The sequence below is a fragment of the Aethalodelphis obliquidens genome, unplaced genomic scaffold (assembly GCF_003676395.1).
Source record: "Aethalodelphis obliquidens isolate GAN/ISIS:26980383/991018 unplaced genomic scaffold, ASM367639v1 scaffold4, whole genome shotgun sequence".
NCBI lineage: Eukaryota > Metazoa > Chordata > Mammalia > Artiodactyla > Delphinidae > Aethalodelphis > Aethalodelphis obliquidens.
In genome coordinates this window covers 82769121-82788128 of record NW_020837948.1, presented here as the reverse complement: position 1 = coordinate 82788128, position 19008 = coordinate 82769121, and the positions used below count along the sequence as shown (strand labels likewise).

General features: G+C 40.3%; 1 protein-coding gene across 2 annotated transcripts in view; it reads right to left on the bottom strand.

The window, feature by feature from the left end:
* Window positions 1–19008, bottom strand: part of OXCT1 (3-oxoacid CoA-transferase 1) — a 143206-nt gene that overhangs the window by 16530 nt on the left and 107668 nt on the right. For both annotated transcript variants that reach the window (XM_027101194.1, XM_027101195.1), the window contains exon 14: window positions 10841–10930. In XM_027101194.1, coding sequence (XP_026956995.1) covers window positions 10841–10930 — 90 coding nt within the window. The remainder of the gene's footprint in view (window positions 1–10840; window positions 10931–19008) is intronic.

The following is a 19008-nucleotide window of genomic DNA, read 5'->3' as shown; positions in this document are numbered from 1 at the left end:
CTCATTTTTGCTTCATTTTTAATGATCCATTTTCATTCCCAGATTTCAAAGAAAGCTTGCACGTGTCACAGAAGCTTAACTAAAGAGCTGAAATTAACGATGAACATTCGAACTTCAATAGTTGTCAGGACTCCTTACACTTAATATAACTCAAATAAGACATGTCACAATGAATTCCAGGTTTGCCTGCGAACAAAGTGAACAATCTGTGGGCCTCCAAAGAACATTTGCTGCAGGGAGCTCTTACTTTGTTCTCATTATTTGAGCAAGATCTACACCTGGTGTGAAAGCAGCCCCCTGGATTTCAATGAACAACCAACGCTGGTTTAGGATCAAGCGTGTATTTCAACTGACGGAATTAACTGTGCCCTACCAACAGAGACCTTTTAGAGACCCTTTTCCATGTAAACAGTATAGCTCAGTGGTTCAGAGTGGAGCCAAAGGACCTGAGTGCAAAGCCTAACTCTACTCCACACTAGCTGGGCAAGGTTCCTGTGTCTGTGCTTATCCATCGCTTTACCTCAGGGGTTATTGTACGTGTCCGGTACTTAGCAGGTGCTCAATAAGTTTGTGCTGTTTTTATAACCTATATTTAACATTCCAACAATCTACCAGGAGAATTCTTCAGGAGCTCTTAAGTTCCTAAATGAAGCTGAACATAGAATTACACAGAAAATGGCCTAAACAGAATTCCTGAAAGCCACAAAACTAATGAAACGGCAACACGTATTTGGGGGCAAACCATATGGCTGGCACCAAGAGTATTCTTGCAGTGAGAACAGTGTAGCTAGATGACTCCATTCACTCTGAGCTTCAAGACATAACACAGATCAAAGATAAAGAGAAAATGGGATGCAAAGAGAGATTAAACAACGTCACAATTTCAGTATCCAACAATAGGTTAGCTATGAAGCCAAAATATGACTAACGCCCACCTGAGCATTCTATTCTAACCACGCCAGGCTGAGCCTTACCAAGTTCTATGATTCACAAAGGAGGAACAATCACTGCGTTTTTAGCATTTAAAAATAAATCCTGAAAAAGAGATGCAGTGTAGTGTGGTAGCAAAGAACACTATATTAGGAGTCCAAAGACCCGGTTTTGAATCTTAACTCTGCCACTTAAGAGTCACTTGGTCCCTTAAATTCTTTGTGCTGTAGTTTTCTGTTCAATTGCCTTGTCTTCCTCACCTGATCACAGTAGGAAGAAATGTTCTGCAAGTGCAGTAAAGTAGGAGGGGTTGAATCTACATTCCAATATTTTGGGTGAGTGGGGTCTTGTTCATCCTCATCATTCTGCTTCTTTCTTTCTCCACGAAGAAAGGTCAGAAAAGGCAGAGGAACGGACACCAAGTGTAGCATTAAAAGTTCTCTGACTAGACCCGAGGGGCTCCTGATTTTGATATTTCCTTATTTCCTAATTTCATCATAACCTTGGTGAATAGCTAAATCTCTTTCCTCCACCTGCCTCTCCAGTTTCTCTTTTCCCCACTGCATCACTTACAGGCCTCCTGCAAAATCTAGGAATCCACCGTTTTTATTTTGTATGACCGAAAGCGTTAATACTTTCTATTACTTGCTTCATGGTGATCTCTTTTTAATTCATTAGATATCTGTGTGCAATTTATTACTAAATTCCTCAGTAATAAACGACTCTGGTTAAATGATAATAAATTCCCTTGTTATCATTACAATAAGCTTTGTGTTATCAAAATAGACTTAATCCCAAATAACAAGCTCTCTTTTTTACAACATGATGATTTTTACATTTCATGTCAACATTTCTTTCACCTGAGGCAATGGAGCATTCACGTAAGATTTTGCCTTACATAAAACCCCATTTTATGCCCATCTTTTTTGTTAAGTATTTCTTCAATGTGGCTACAATATATTTCTTCTTTGGGAAAGCCCTAGTGATTAAGTACAAAGAAGGCAAAGTCTAGAAGTTGGTTGATCCTTAAGGGACCGAGTCTTTACGGGTGTATTCACGCCATCTGAAACACACACCACCCTGTACTCCTTCATCCCACGTTCGAATGGCAACACCCTCCCTATTCTTCACGACTTAGCTCAGGTGTCAGCTACCCTGGAGAAACCATCTCCAACATCCCCTATCCAGTGCCGCCACTCCAGTGTCCCAGGGACGTTCCTAGTCTGGTGCACCTCGTAGGTGCTCCTGTGTCTCCTCTACTCTCCACACATGTTGTAATTGTTGCCCTCTCTTTCCCCACCACTGGACTCTGAAACAATTTATCTTTGTATCTTCCGCAATGAGTAGAGTACTAGACAAACCACAGCGATCAATAAATGCTGTCTATTATAATTCCGATCCAAGGAACTCCAACAGCATAGGAGCTGTAAAATACCATGTGACTGAGTGGCTATGGACCACTGGAGGCTGCTTTTAGTCCTAAGAAATGTACTTGTACATTCCCAGCATCTCTGAGCTCACGAGGAGAAGTGCAGCTAGCAGAGGTGTGCAAAGGGGCTTACGAAACTTGGGGAGGCAGATAAAGGCATGAGCAAAGGGAGTAGCAAAGACACCTCAAGACTGCAGTATGGGGTGTTCCCTGGTGGTCCAGTGGTTAGGACTTGGCGCTTTCACTGCCGTGGTTCAGATTCAATCCCTAGTCAGGGAACTAATATCCCTCAAGCCATGCAGCGCAGCCCAACAAAAAGAAAAGACTGCAGTATGAAACATACAAATGTATAAGTAAAGAGAGAAACTGAGTGAATTCTACAATACTTATTCTACCTCTTCTGCTTGCTCTCTCCTACAGCTGCAAGGCTTGCATTAATCTGTTGAAAAGCGGGGCTACAAAGGCTGACCTTGGCAAGGGAATACTCCATACTTTGTCCGGTGGCACAATGAAAGCAAGGACAGGTCTCTCTTAGGGCTTGCCAAAATGTCATGGAGGGAGCTGGAGTGCTACCGCCCTTGCCCCTTCCTTCTATACACACACACGAACACACACAAAACAGATGATATAAAAATTGGGGAACGCTGTATTACAAGACCCATGACTGTCACATCACTACGATGATTGATGTGGTGCCCAGAAAAGAAAAATGGGATTTGCTAAAGAAAGAAATTCAAGGTACACAGAATAAAAGGACAAGATGATGATGATATTACTCACACTGAGTTTATCCTCATGGGATATTTTTGGCCTTTACACAGCACCTATTTGGTAGGGATCCCAGCAACCCATATAGGACTTCAGTGGAAAGGCTCGGCTAGCTCTGAAGCAGAGAACGGTTGCTGCTACAAATGGCTTTTATATGTGGATATAATAACAGTCTGTGGTTACACAGGCACATCCCCAGGGGAAGCCTAGCCAAATGAGACAATAGATACAGCGAGCCATTTCCCTGAAAATAGTCTGCAGGGCTTTGAGATCTTAGAATAGAAGGCCATTTTTCTTCAATATAATACAAAAATCTTTATCATGGCCTTTTATTTTCTCTCTAAAGACTGCATCCTATGGTCTCTAGACTAAGGATGGCAGAGCCTAGGACTGAGCAGGAATTATTTTCTCTTTCCATCCATGAATTGCTGTGATACCTTAGAAAGCTGCTCTCAGTGTCAGCTTTCCTATCAAGAACTACGGATGCTCAAGGTCACAGAATGTAAAGTTATTTGCTTAATTAAATTCTGTAAGACATTTTAAAGTGTTTATTGGTTGATGGACTGTGTTCTGCTATTTTCTTCCATTATAACATTTTTTTGCAGGCATGTCCATCATTAAAGGACAAATAAAAAAGACAAAACCATGTAAGGATTTCTATTTTTAATGGTGAATATCGTTTTTTCCCAAACAATCCTAGCCACGAAATAGTTTCATTAACAAATTATAAAATACTGACAAGCTTTTATGAATGGAAAAAAAAATTAAACCAGATGAAACTATGTTAATTACAAATTATCCTAACAAAAGAATACTTTATCTTGGGATACCTTTCAGTGTTGCTGAAAATTGTCTCAAGGATGCTTCCAAGAAAGCATTTTTAGGAACTCTTTTATATTTGCTGGCTTTTGGTAACACATTTGGTCCAAAATAAAAAGGATTAATAAATCTCATTTACTTTTTATAATTCCTCTGCACAAAAAGCAAAGACAAGGTAAAACAGTATTCAAGATTTCTAGGGCTTCCCTGGTGGCGCAGTGGTTGGGAGTCCGCCTGCTGATGCAGGGGACATGGGTTCGTGCCCCGGTCCGGGAGGATCCCACATGCCGCGGAGCGGCTGGGCCCGTGAGCCGTGGCCGCTGGACCTGCGCGTCCAGAGCCTGTGCTCCGCGGCGGGAGAGGCCACAACAGTGAGAGGCCCGCGTACCGCAAAACAAAAAAAAAACGATTTCTATATGACACTGCTATCAGATATGAATTGGACTTAATAAAAATATTATTCACAAAGATTTATTCTCAACTTCATAACAAAAAAATGATACAAATGAACTTATTTACAAAACAGAAACACAGACTCAGACCTAGAGAATGAACTTATGGTTACCAGGGGGGAAGGTTGTGGAGGAGGGATAGATTAGGAAGTTGGGATTGACATGTACACATTGCTACACTTAAAATAGATAAACAACAAGAACCTACTGTATAGCACAGGGAACTCTGCTCAATATTTTGTAATAACCTAAATGGGAAAAGAATTTGAAAAAGAATAGATACATGCATACGTGTAACTAAATCACTTTGCTGTACGTCTGAAACTAATACAACATTGTTAATCAACTATACTCCAATATAAAAATTAAAACATAAATTACATTTTTAAAAAAGCAAACACAAGGTAAAACAGTATTCAGGATTTCTATATGACACCTTTGCTATCTGATACAGATTGGACTTAATAAAAAATATTATTCACAAAGATTTATTCTCAACTTCATAACAATATAATTATGACTCTTTTTATCCTTTAGAATCCAGACCTCCTACTGTAATACAAATAAAAACTAAGCCTGTTTTAGAAATAGCACTCTCATTTATGTTCTCGAAAATAGGTACCAGAGCTTTGCCTGTTTCCAATAAATGACAACTGTGACTGAATTTCTTTGTTTTTGTGCTCTGAGAGTTATACCCTTAGGAACACATTTCCAGTACACAATATTAAGAACAAAACACTTTCCTTTATATTGTTAGTGGTGATGGTATTTGCCAGACAGAAAAGTTTAGTAACAGAAAATGGAGGGGCTGGATACATAGGCTCTCAGTTTGCTTTTGCTCTTAATTTTCTACTTGACTTTTATTGGAATGTTTAACCCCTATGAAATTTGGTTGGTTTACCTCTGGAAGGGGAACAATAAGACCTACCTCACAAGAGTATTGTAATGATAAAATAAAGGCAATAAACATGTAACTGCTTGGAAAAAGTTAAAAGTGCTCTATATGTTCAAAGTATCATTATTATTTGAAGAACTAATGAATTCAACAATTATTGATTCCTAATATGCACCAGGCATGATTTTCCTTAGTTGTTATGATAGAAAGAGACCCTGCCCTCATGGAACTTCCATTCTAGTGAAGAAAGGAGATGAAGAATCATCAGAAGAGGGGGGAATTCTGTTTTTATAACAGTCAGGGAAAGCTTCTCTGGTACCCTCAGCAGAGGCCTGAGTGAATGGAGGAAGTGAGCCATGTAGATATCTGAGGAAGAGCTTTCCAGATATAGACAATAACAAGTGCAAAGGCCCTGAGGCAGGAGGATGCTTGGAATGTTCCAGAAACTTACAGGAAGAGAGTCTGGCTGGAGCTCAGTGGGCAAGTGGGAGAATCCTAGTAGATGGAGTCAGAGAGGTACTGGGATTGAAGCTGACAAGCCAGGGAGGGCCTTAGGGACAAAGTATAAGGAACTCTGAACTTGAATCTAAGGGAGATGGGAAGCTGTGGAGGGTTTCTGAGCCCAGGAAGAAGTGCTATAACATGATTTATATTTTTAAAACATCATTCCTATCACTGTGTGGAGGATAGACTCTGTGTGTGTGTGTGTGTGTGTGTGTTTGTGTATTTCCACCCAACTCTTCTCCCTCTGCTCTCTGACAACAGGGACCTAATTGTAAATCCCTCAGCATGCACTGCCCTTTCACACCCCAGTGCCTATTCCCTTGACCTGCAACACACTAGTCCCTTCAAACCCTGCCCCATCCTTCAGATCTCCATGCAAATGCTACATCTCATGGGAAGCACTCTGTTTTGTACACTCTTCTATTTTAGGTATTGGTTTCTATGACTCTATCCCCATGAGACTCTGACCTGCCTAAAGGAAGGACTATGCCTTTCTATTTTTCATTTCCTCAGACTCTATCATAGTGCCTGACATATAGTAGGCCCTCAATAAATATTTGATGCCTGCATAAACAAGTAAATTAACATACTCACATAAGATAATTCTGCCAAATTTCAAGACAAAGCCTCGAAGAATATACATTTAGTCATTCATCATGTCTAGAGGATGGAAGACGTTAAGCCAGCAAATTCACAAGTGTTGGCTCATTTATATATGATGGTGTAGAGGTAGGAGTGAGTCAGATAAAGGGGGAAGGGGAACAGAGTGTGGAAACACCTAAGAACAGGAAACAACATGAGTGTGGAGATCCTAGCAGAACTGAAGCCCTGGAAACAAGGATAACGTAGGTTGCTGGGGAGCTGATGACAAAAGGCTGGCAGGCTAAGGGGAACTAAATAATGTGGACCTAACTCGATCCAGCTTTAGTTTGAGACCAGTCACTTTGGCAGTGGTGTGCTTGATTACCAGGAAAGACGGTCAGTCTGGCAGGAAGAGGGCCTCTGGGATGCTGCAACAGTGACCCATGTAGATGTGACAGGGACATAAACAAGTAGAAATCCACAGGATGGAGCAGATTACAGGGGTATTGTAGATGCAATATGTACAGTGATTGGTATAGTGGGAGGGGCAGAAATTCCATGAGTACCTTTCCAGAGAGGGGCTAGGAGATCATCACTTCTCCAGTTGAGCTAGCAGATGGAAGATTTTTAGGGGAAACGATGATGATTTCACTTGTATAAGTGTTGCGGTTGAGGTAGCTATGGAACAACCAGGTGGAGGTGTCTAATAGGGAAAAAATATAGTTATAGAGCTCATTAGAGAATTCCAGTGAGGAAATAAGGATTAGGGAGCCACTGAGTGAAAAATAATAGTTGGTGCCAAAGATTTAGAAAGCACCCAAGAAAGGTGCAGAGGGTGAGAAGTACAGAGGGCCAAGGATGAAGTTATGAGGAGTCCTGGAAGGAACTGATAAAAGAAAAGGATGGGGCAGCTAGTGATCTAGGTTGGTGGGGCAGCTCTGCAGGCCTCAGCACGTGGTTTACAACTTTGGTTCCAAGGCTGCTGTTGCAGTTAAGGCCTTTCTCAGAAGGCTAGAGGGGGACAAAAAATAGTCCAATGAAATCGGCTTTCTCTTTAAGGACATGACCCAGAAATTGCACAAATGCTCAAATCCCATTGACTTAAACTTGGTCACATAGATGAATCGACACGCAAGGGAATCTGGGAAATGTAGTCTGTCACTGGGCTACTCTGTGCCCAACTAAAACATGGGAAGATTCTAATACAAAAGGGAAGAAGAGGAGATGGGTAGTAGCGGGCACAATTCTGAGACTGTTTTCTTTTAAATATTTTGCTGATATCTATCTCAACAAGGACAGCTTTGACCAGGGAAAATGAAAAAGGGAAAGAGGTAATTCTGCAACCTAAAGCTTTCAGAAAAGGGCAGGTGTGGATGGGAACATAGGTGAGGATGCAGCATGGTATGATATGATGAACATGACTAGACCAAACTGAGGGAAACTCCTAGCTCTGCCACTTACCTGGACAAGTTTCTTACCTGCCTACATTCCAGCCTTACATCGGAGAGTCGCTGAGAGGTTTATAGATCCAGTATGTACAATGCCACACACAGGGCCTCGCACCTAGTAAAGACTCAAACTCCTACTCCTTTCCTTCATTTCTCCCAATTTTTAGAGGGCAAAAAAAGGACACGCCAAGAGATCAAAAGAAGCTTAAGTAAGAAGGTGGCTAGACACCAAAAACTCTGCCTACTTTGCAATTTTGCCTGGAACTCTGATGTCTAAGCTTAAATGAAAGCCACACTCCAAGGCCAGTCTGGCGCCAGTGCCTGCCACATGTCTCCAGAGGCAGTTTTAAGGCAAAGGAAATGTTATTCTGGTTACTCTAGAGCAACACAAGCAGGCAGCCAGGTTTCAAATACCAGAAGCTGCTGGCTGCTTGCAAAGACTTGCAAGGAAAGAGTTTCCTTTGTCTGATTAAAGCAACATTTTTAAATGTCAGGTAATACTGTATTTATAAGTGACCTGCATCTGTAACCCTATAGATGAAGAAAAGGAGCAAAAAAAAAGCTGCACCTGAAGGCCAGTTGATGGCTCCACCCACTTACTGGGGGAAAAAAAAATCAGCAGCACAAGAATACAAGATTATATTTCTTTTCTCAGGTTTTAGTCTTTCACTGCAAACTTTCTACTCTGTGTCTTAGAAAACTCTGAGGATTCTCCCCCTAGGCTGTTCACTTACTCATAAGGCAGCAGAAGTTACCTGGCATGTCTAAAAGAACAGGTCATTAACTGGAGAGGCCACCAGGAGTGAAAGATCTCGCCTCTCTATTTCCTTTCCAACCTCTACCAACCTTTAGGCAGACAAAAGATGCAGGAAAGAAGTGGTGAGGTCCCCATGTTCCCTTGAGTTGGGCCAATAACAGTAAGTCCAGGGGAACAATGTACAGTAGCAACCACACATTCTGGGACCAAGAGTACAAAGTGAAGATGGCAAGAAAAGAAACTTCTGTTGGTTAGTTTTCAAGGTTATCTATTAAGTATAAACAAATCACTATTATTATTTTAATCACAAATATATTTTTTGTTAGTTTGTCCAAATGAAAGTATGTAGGGAAAAATATCTAACTTCAGTTCTGGCCTAAAACTTAGTGCCAATTTCCCCACTGAGAGAAGAAAAAGAAGAAACGCTAAAAAACATTATCTTGCTTCTACGAAAAGCTTTAATAAGGGACTTCTAATTGGAAGTTTGAAGCACCATTTTTCCTCTGTCAGAAATTCCAGTTGAGGAGAAAGAAAACACTTTGGGGGAAAAAAGAGAAATACAGGCCCAATGTTTTGAAAACGAATGCACAAAAATAATCTGAAATGAGTCGGACTTCAGTGCCTACGTGTCAACATTAAAGTAACAACAAAAGGAAAGTCGGAAAGAGTTTTCTCCAAATGGACATTATGTTCCAGAAAACCTTTGGATTTGATTTGCATGCGTGGCATCCTTTTGCCTCTGAAATGAAGTATTTTGGATGCTTTTGCCAGGCATCCTCAGTAGTCACCTGTGTTGGTTTCATTTCTATTGTCCCACATTTATGCTTCACTGCTCACTTCACTGTTTACTAAGCAATTTATGCTAATTTCATATTTATTACAGTTTTCACAATGAAACTGTTTCATGGCACCCATCACTCTGTAACAGAACTCCCCATGGGAAGCAAGTCGGATGCAAATCTTCCAGATCCACACTCTCCCACAATGCTGCATCACAAAATAAAAAAGGGCAAACGAACTACCACTTCCACTCAAAATAGCAGGTATCAAGGTGAGAACAGGTAGCTTTTGTTTTAAAACTAAGAATTATAAAGGAGAATGAGCAAAGGTATAGAGGGTGAAGAGGGTACCTGACACCCAATATCAACTTTGCAAATCATCAGAAGCCCAGGGATTCAGGTGGGGAAGGCAATTAAGCTCAGTTGTTTCAAAGACAATGACTTGGAATAGGAAGAAAGTCATACTGATAGCTCAGTATTTAGAAGACTAGGCTTCGGAGTCAGAGGTATCCAGGCCAAATCTCAGTTCCACTAGTTGTGTGACCTCAGGCAAGTTACTTAACCTCTCTGAAGCTCTGTTTCTGGACCCACAAAAATACTTATATCAAGTTCATGGGCTTTTACAGGCAAACATACACAGAGAGCTTAGTGTACTGTTCATGCACAGTAAACTCAATGAATGGGAGCCATCACTATTACAGGCTGATGATATCATCATTAAATGTAAGTGCCATGCGGTCAATGATTCTTGTCTAGTTTTGGTCGTTGCTAAATTCCAGCAGTGCCCAGCACATAATAGGTATTCAATAAACACTCAACAATTTATCAAAATAAAAGTATAATATTCTTCAGAATAGAACACTTGCTATCACCAAGTCCATCATTTTCTAACACTGTCTCAAAACGGCACCTCCAGAGACTTGGTAAGAGGCCATATTGTCCACTTGAAAATAACTGCTGTTAAAAACGCACATTCTGCTGTGTTTTTCATTTTGCACAGAGATAGCAACCACTATAATCATCTTTAAACCTGAATCAGAGAATTCCCATGTGGTTCAGCGGTGATGACTCTGTGCTTCCACTGCAGGGGGCACGGGTTCGATCCTTGGTCGGGGAACTAAGATCCTACATGCCACTGGGTTTGGCCAAAAAAATAAAAATAAAATAAAAATATCTATAAACCTGAATCAACACATCTGCCCTAACATCTTTTCACTGCTTTTGAAGACATTACAGCTTTTACTTTTAATGTGTGTGTGAGGCAAATAATCAAAGAACACCCTGATGTTTGCTTCAAAGTTAAAACAAACATTTAGCTGAATGATAATAAATAATGGTCTTTATTTGTAACGTTTTCCTCTAAAATATAAACGCTCTCAAGCTGAGGGATCCAGAGAAAACAATAAAAACAATGGTCGCATGACCTGGTGAACAGGGTTTCAGTGTAGTGTGAATTTCCAAAAGCAGCTCTCATTACCTTTGCAGAGTGCTCCATGGTGACCACCACTTTCGTTTTGGCACTGGACACTAGATCCATAGCCCCTCCCATTCCTTTCACCATCTTCCCCTGCAAAACAAACAGAAAATAAGAAGTACTTCTTGGGACTTCCCTGGTGGTCCAGTGGTTAAGAATCAGCCTTGCAATGCAGGGGACACTGGTTCGATCCCTGGTTGGGGGAATGAAGATCCCACGTGCTGCGGGGCAACTAAGCCTGTGTGCCACAACTAGAGAGATGCCCGTGCACAACGAAGAGCCCACATAACGCAACGAAAGATCCCGCGTGCCTCAACTAACACCCGACACAGCCAAAAAATAAATAAATATTAAAAAAATAAAAAGAAGTAATTCTCTTTCATGTTTTTAGTATGTGGCAGAACAAAATTAACTTGCAAGAAGAAGCCGCTGGAATAATTAGTGAAAAAAACTCATTGACCTTCATTGCTTAGTACTTGAGCTTTATGACCTTAATATCCTGTTGTTCTATTATTCTATGGCTGAAGAATAAGTTCAGGATAAATATTATGATGTTACATTCACTGAGTATGGCTAACATTACTTTGTCAACGCTATATTAGCAATATGTCAATCATTGGATAAGAAAAAACTCAAGAACCTTTCCAAAATTCTGGGCACATTACTCTTATTACAATAATATGAGACTGAAATCCACATGCCCCTGACATACATTTCTTTCTTTTTAAACATATACTTGGCACCACTGAGTCTTCAATCACAGACACTTTCTAAAGCACTCTCTTGGATTTCCTGCAGATTAAAATACCATTAGGTAGTAAACTAAGGCATTAGTGGTGTTTCCCTAGTAATGATTAATATGAAAGGTGGGTCTGTCTTTCTAAAACCTGGCACTTATCTTGCTCCTAGAAAAATACATCAAAACGAAACAAGAAAATATATTTCTGTTAAGCAAAAACAGAAAACAGAAGCAGACTTCAGGATCCTTTCACCAAGACCATTCTATTTTTGTTCATCTATCTATCTCCTCATTCATTAAACATTTACCAACCACCTTCTCTGTGCCACACACTCTGAATAATTCCCACTGCCTAGTCTGTCTCCTGGTTACAGAGTTTTGGAAAAAGCAAGTGTCCCCAGAGATGATGAAATAAATTCTTAGGTAGATTGAAAAGAAATGTTTCTAACATTGAAACCTCCTAAAAATTTAATTTATTTTTTTCTTCTTGCTGATTTGACAGTAAACTCTTCCAGGGCTTTCAGCTCCTTTCCCATAATTTCATACCTTTAAGGAAATCAGGCAATACACTCACACCTGGCTTTAAGACACGGTCTCAAATCCCCTGATTTCAGAAACATTTTAGAGGTCAGTGCAACACTGCACGAACATGAATTATATGGGCAGTATAAAACAAAGGAGTTAAGTAGTCAGGATATCTTCATGGTTTGGAGCTTGCCACTAAATGACATTGGGAAGCAGCTGGCAATGGTTGGGAGGTGGTGCAAGGAAGGAGTGGAAGGGACAAAATGAGTCTGTCTTCAGACATGTAAGGTTGCCATGAAGCAGAATATCCATGTGGAAATGTGTAATTTTATACTTCTATGAGCCATACCGTCACTGCAGTTTTAATAAGTAAAGCACCAGGTCATAACATTTCTGAAGAGAACACTGATACTTTATGGTACCAAATATGGATAAGTTAGAGATAGAAGCAATGAATGTCTATCATAAACTCCAATACTAAGGAAGTTTGGGATTTTTAAAACATCAAAACACACTAAAGCTATTCCATTTAAAAATGTCTCAACATGTTCTTGCTGTGGTGAGAACATCCAGCCAGTCTGAGCTTCCATAGATAGTGTCCTTGGGCAGACTAAGAGTGTAAGTGCCAGAAGAATGAGGAAGCCAAAGAAAACCAGAAACCAAGCTAGTGTGTTAAACATTCCTTGAATTAAAAAAAAAAAAAAAAATTCCTTGAATTAGAATATACCACAGGCAAATTTTGTCCCCTGTGACACAATGATACTGGTAAAGCTTATGACAGCTTCTAACAGGAAGCTTGTCCATTTTAGGTGCATCTGATGTACATATTTTAAATCATCATCAGTTATTTAAAAAAGATTTATAGAGCACCAGCTGGGTACATAACACTGTGCTGGCAGGAATATAAAGTGCTATAAAACAAGTTGGAAAGAACCATCTCTTTGTGTCTGTTAGAAAGAACTGTATCTCTTGACTCAATGTAAATGAACAGTCTTCATCACTCAAAGAGATTCAAGTGGTCTCATGTCTTGTCTTCAAAGCACACGCTACAAATTTCAAAGCACTATTTTGATACTTACATGTTTGTTTCCAAGAGTAAAAAATGCACAAGATTAGGTGCAGAACATCTGAGATCTATTAACCCACTGTGTGACATTTGCAAAACACCAAATCTCTTTGTATCTAGCCTCATTATCTATAATCCAGGAATAAGAATATCTGCCCTATCATAAAGTTGTTATGAGGAATGGATGTGGAGTAAACAGAAATTTATAAATTTATTGCCTTACATCTTCAGTCAATTCATTTTACTGAGTGTCTAATATGAGCCTGTACTGTACTGGGTGCTGGACTTAGAGATGATCAAGACAGGCTTCTTTTCTCATAAACTTCATCACTGGGGGAAGGGAAAGCATCCATGAGTAATTAAAGAGACTTGAACCAAATTTCTTCCCTCTAAAAGAAGCATTCCCCACCTCTTCCTCATCCCCAAGGTAGAGTTAAGTGCCTTTTCCCTGTATCCTTGGCACTATTTGGTATGTAATTCTATCACAGTGAATTTCAACTCTTTTCTTTCTTTCACCATATTATTATTATTGTTATTGCATTATAAGTGCTTAGAAGAATGAGTGGATGAATGGCTTCAAGTAACAGAGGTATGTTCAAGTTCTAGCAGAGCACCGAGGATGCAACTGCTAACTGTGCCTGGAGAGGCAGGAATGGGAGGAAGAGGCTCAGCAGGATGTCACAGAGGAAGTGTTTCACAAAAGTCTGCCAGATGGGGAAGAGAACAGCAGTGTCTCCTAAGAGAAAGCATTTCTAGCAGGTTAACCGGAAAACCTCCAAATATTTGGTTTTTGTATTTTTTAAGTAAGTTCATTGTATTAGAAAAAGAAATGAAAACATTTTCTTCCATTTCAATTCCGAAGTGATTTCTGAAACAGAATCAATTACTAAAGGAAAATAATTTATTCTATCTATACCAGAAGAAAAAAAGAGATATAAGACATCCTCTCTGAAGCAAGTGGGAAATTCAACGCCACCTTTCAGCCCGGCTCAGTGGGCACTCTTCTGGGAATCAACTACTTATATATCCCAGTTCTCTACTGCAGCTGGGGTAGCCATGTGCCTGAGTGCTAGACAATGGAAGAGAGGGAGGTGCTACCTGTGGTTTCAGGCTCTGGCCCATAAAAACCTCTCACGTGTAATCCTTCACGCTCCTTCACCTTCTGCAATCTGGACACTGACATCCAAGGTGTCCTCGCAGATGACTGAGCTTCCCTCAGGCTGGGTCCTTAAATGACCACGTGTAGCAGAGCCCACTTACTCAGAAACACACTGCATTGCTCAATATGAGTGAAAAACACAGGGTGCTAAACCACTGAAATCGGGAGGCTTATTTGTTACAGCAGCTGGTATGACTAATACAGTGGTGTGTTGCCCAAATGAATTCTATGGAAGGGAGAGAATTGTGTAGAATTAGTACTGTTACAGCTGCATAACAGAGCGGGGACCTGAGAAGGCCTCTTAAGGAGATGTTTTACCACTGCTCTTTGAGGGAGGTGACTATGCCAGATACTGTCCTCGGCACTGTTATCTACCTCTTTATCGAAATGTCCAGCACACTGCTTGACATTTGATAGAGCTGAGATACAGATCTTACCTCCGTCTTCATCTCCCTCCCAGAAACCCAACATCCTAATCAATATACAAAATAAAAAGCTGATAAAAGAGAGAAGTTAAGGAGCTAAAAATGCACCTTTAAATAAATCAAAAGAGAGAAAAGTGATACTGAGAAAAAATAGGCCTATAATGAAGAGATTATGGTCATGATTGAAGCACTGCGCCAGGGTGACACAAAGCGTGGCTTTCTTTTATATCTCATCAGCAAACATATATTTCTTGAATGGGGCAACTTTAGTTCTAAAATGTATTCTGGCTAGCATAATGGAGAGATGATTGCTGGATACTCATTTCATAGCCAACTCATTTTTTTGCAGTTAAGGACTGACTCTGACATCAAGTACGGAAAGAATACTGCAATAAAATGCACTAGAATGCTGCACAATTATAAAACTTTTCTAAAAAGATACTGACTCAACTGTTATCCTCCATTCACAAATATTTTCAGGGTCTATTATGAACCAGGAACTAAGATAAGAATTAGGAATAAAAAATGAACATGATCAGGCTTCCCTGGTGGTGCAGGCCACAGCAGTGAGAGGCCCATGTACCGCAAAAAAAAAAAAAAAAAAGAACATGATCATCTACCTTTTTTCTAGAAAATATATTTAAACCAAAATCAATATTTTAAATATATTTTTATTTACTTTGATCCTAGTTCCTAATATCAGAATTTTAAAGAAAGTGAAAGAAATTGTTAAAATGCCATTTAAAATAAAACATTAGTTACCTCTAAATATTCTGCTCTTAAGTGAGAAACAATGTACAATCTACAGAAACAATTTTTAAAGCATTTTAAACTAATGCTATGTGCCCCACTGGTAAATGTAAATCAACTGTAAGAAAAAGGGAAAAATAGCTGTGATTTATTTATAAAACTAGGGCTTGTTGTTTAATATTAAACACCAGAGCATTAAGTATCCACCTCAATCCAAATGTAAGCCTCTTTATTTCTGTCTCACTTTCCCATTATTAAAAAATGTTCTAGGAAAGAAAGCGGTCTCTAAACATGTTCCTAGCTAAAGAGCAGGAGAGAGGGAAAATAAAAACATGATATCAACATTTGTTTAAATACAAAGAGAGATGTTATAAAAGATTTTAAAAATTTGCCTTAGTTTAGCAAAGTTATAACAAAGGTACAGCAGAATATTTCTCTTTTCTGTTATACTTTGTATTCAAAACCAAGAAAAATGTGATTTTCCTTTCCAAGTTTAATTGTATTTCCCAGGACAGGTGAACTGATCATGTAAACCAATTAATATGTAACTAGAAATATAATAATATGTTTATTGCTAAGTAAGTTAACAAAATTGCTTATAACAAATATCAGTTATCAATCATAATATGGGCTCAAAAAAAAAGCATGTCGGGCTTCCCTTGTGGCGCAGTGGTTGAGAGTCCGCCTGCCGATGCAGGGGACACGGGTTCGTGCCCCAGTCGGGGAGGATCCCACATGCCGCGGAGCGGCTGGGCCCATGAGCCACGGCCACTGAGCCTGCGCGTCCGGAGCCTGTGCTCCGCGGCGGGAGAGGCCAAAACAGTGAGAGGCCCGCAAACAAAAAAAAAAAAAAAAAAAAAAAAAAAGCATGTCAAAAAAGCAGCACTTGGATAAATTCAAAATTTCATTTTAGTAAGCGCTGTTGCTCCTGTTCTCTCCGAGATCTTGTTTCAATTATCCCCTCTCCACAGCCCCTCTCTATAGATTCTTCAACACATTGAAGTCCAGTTTCTCCTTGACCATGCCCTTGAAGTGAGAACTACTCAATCCAGTCTCTAATATTTAATCATTTGATTCAGTACACACTTTGTAGGTTTACTTTATACATTCCGGAAACTTTCTACTACATTTTACACTGTGTTCCATCAACATCTGTAAATTCTCTATACTCATCGGCTTCCATGGTATAATACCTCCTACCCTGAGGTTTTCAGGCTCCTTTCTAGCATCCTTTTCCCACACCAGCTTTGTGTTGGCCAACTTAAAGCTCTGCCCTTGGCCTCCTGCTCTTATTGCCACTTGCTCTCCACGAGTGACTTCATCTATACACTTATGATATAAACCGGCCCTGTCTCTGATGATTCCTAAAGCCATATGTCTAGCTCAGATCTTCCCTGAGTTTCAGATTTCAATATCCAAAAACTTCCCAGTCACCCTGTAGCACAATCCGCTGGCTGATTCCCCAAATTGTTTCCTCTTGTTCCTGGGCACAGAGGCCACATTTCCCAGCCATCCCTGAAGTTAGGACTAGTCATATGAATAAGTTCTGACCAATGGAACGGGGTGAAAGTGATATATAACACTTCCAGGGCTGGACCATAAAAACTTCAAGAACAATGCTCCATGCCCTTGCCTTTTCTGCAAACTACATGTTGAAGATGGTGCAGCCACGGAGTGGAAGGAATCTCAATCCCTGAATTACTGCACAGAAGAGAGCTGTCTGCAAATCAGGGATATTCACTTTGGTTCTATGTGAGTGAGAAATAAAAACTTCTGTTATCTTATGTTAATTATTCATGCCTCAACTCAGTATGGTCCAAAGTAAATTAAGCATCTTTATCAAGGCAAATCTCATCTGCCCACCTATTTCCTATTTCAGTTAGTGGCCAGTCAACCATCTCAGGATCCAAATCAGAAACGTCTTTATCTCTTGCCTCCCCTTCATTATCCGTGTACAATCAATGAATCATTCAATCACAAGGAACTTCTATTTTCCCAATATTTCTTGAACTTGACTATTTCTCACCCTAGCTAAGATCCTTATGACTTCTCCCTGAGTGGTGTAACATCCCTCCAGTCAACCTATGTCCAGCCTTGTCTCTCTCAAATCTTTCCAACTCATAACCACAAAAATAATCTTCTTAAAATGAGCATTTTATATCAATCCTCTGCTTAAAACTTTTCACTAGTTCCCCAGTGGTTCAGGGTAAAGTCCAAGCACCTCACTCAGTCTGGCATACAAAACCTATAACAGCGTGGCCTGGACCCTCCTCACTTCCTTAGGCTCCAGTTCCCATTTCTATCCCAGGAATAGTGAGTTGCTTGTCTACAGCGTATGGCTTCATACTATGCTGAAAGGTCCCACCCTCATTCTATCAGGTGTGCTCCAGCTCACCCTTAACGCATCAAATCATGACTACCTCTCCCAGGAAGCACCTGCATGCCCCTGGCCCCACCCCATCAACAAGAGAGATGAGGGGCCTCTCTCGGGTGCTCTCACAGCATCCTAGCTTATCCCCACTATAGAGTTTGCCCCATGACCTGCATTAAGATCAGGGCTGATGTTTCACTGGCCAGCAGAGACAAGGCCATCCAGGTAGTTATAACTGAAATTCTTCCTCATGAGAGGCATCCCATCCCCACTCTAACAAACCATGTCCCACCCACTACTGCCATCTAGCAACTTAAAACACAAGAGCAGGCCTCCAAGACCTATCCAGCTACGACGACCATGTGTTTTTTTTTGTTTGTTTTGTTTTGTTTTTGTGGTATGCGGGCCTCTCACTGCTGTGGCCTCTGCCGTTGCGGAGCACAGGCTCCGGACGCGCAGGCTCAGCGGCCATGGCTCACAGGCCCAGCTGCTCCTCGGCACGTGGGATCCTCCCGGACTGGGGCACGAACCCGTGTCCCCTCCATCGGCAGGCAGACTCTCAACCACTGCGCCATCAGGGAAGCCCCGACCATGTGTTTTGATCGATTACATCTATTCTGATTCATCAGTACCTGTGCACTTAAGAAATCAATTAACTTCAAATGGGACAAATGAACCCTGTTCCTAGCTATTAACGACACTGATGCTCTCCTTTTGCAAAAGTATAAATACGCTCAAGAGTGTCTCCGTCATTCACTTTTGAAACCTCAACTGCTCCAAGTAAAAAAAACTCCACCTTTGTGCAGGAAATTACTAAGAATTTACTAAGTGAATAGTTAAAAGTATAAAACTTTCACATTTTCTTTTCCTAAGGTATAAGCAATGTATGATGAAGCTTCTTTTGGTTATAAATGAGGCACTTTGGATAGGTTAACTTCTTTGTACAAGGTCAGACAGACTGACTCTGATTACTTTGTTTGCTGGATTAATAAAATGGACAGCAGGAGAAAAACCCTATGTTATTCTTAGCTCTGTTGTGAAGCTATAGGTTCAGTTTTCATAGAGTCTATTCATTATTCTTCAAAGGTGAAAACAAACGTCAAATAAACTGGCTAGGTGAGTTCGCCTTGTTTTAT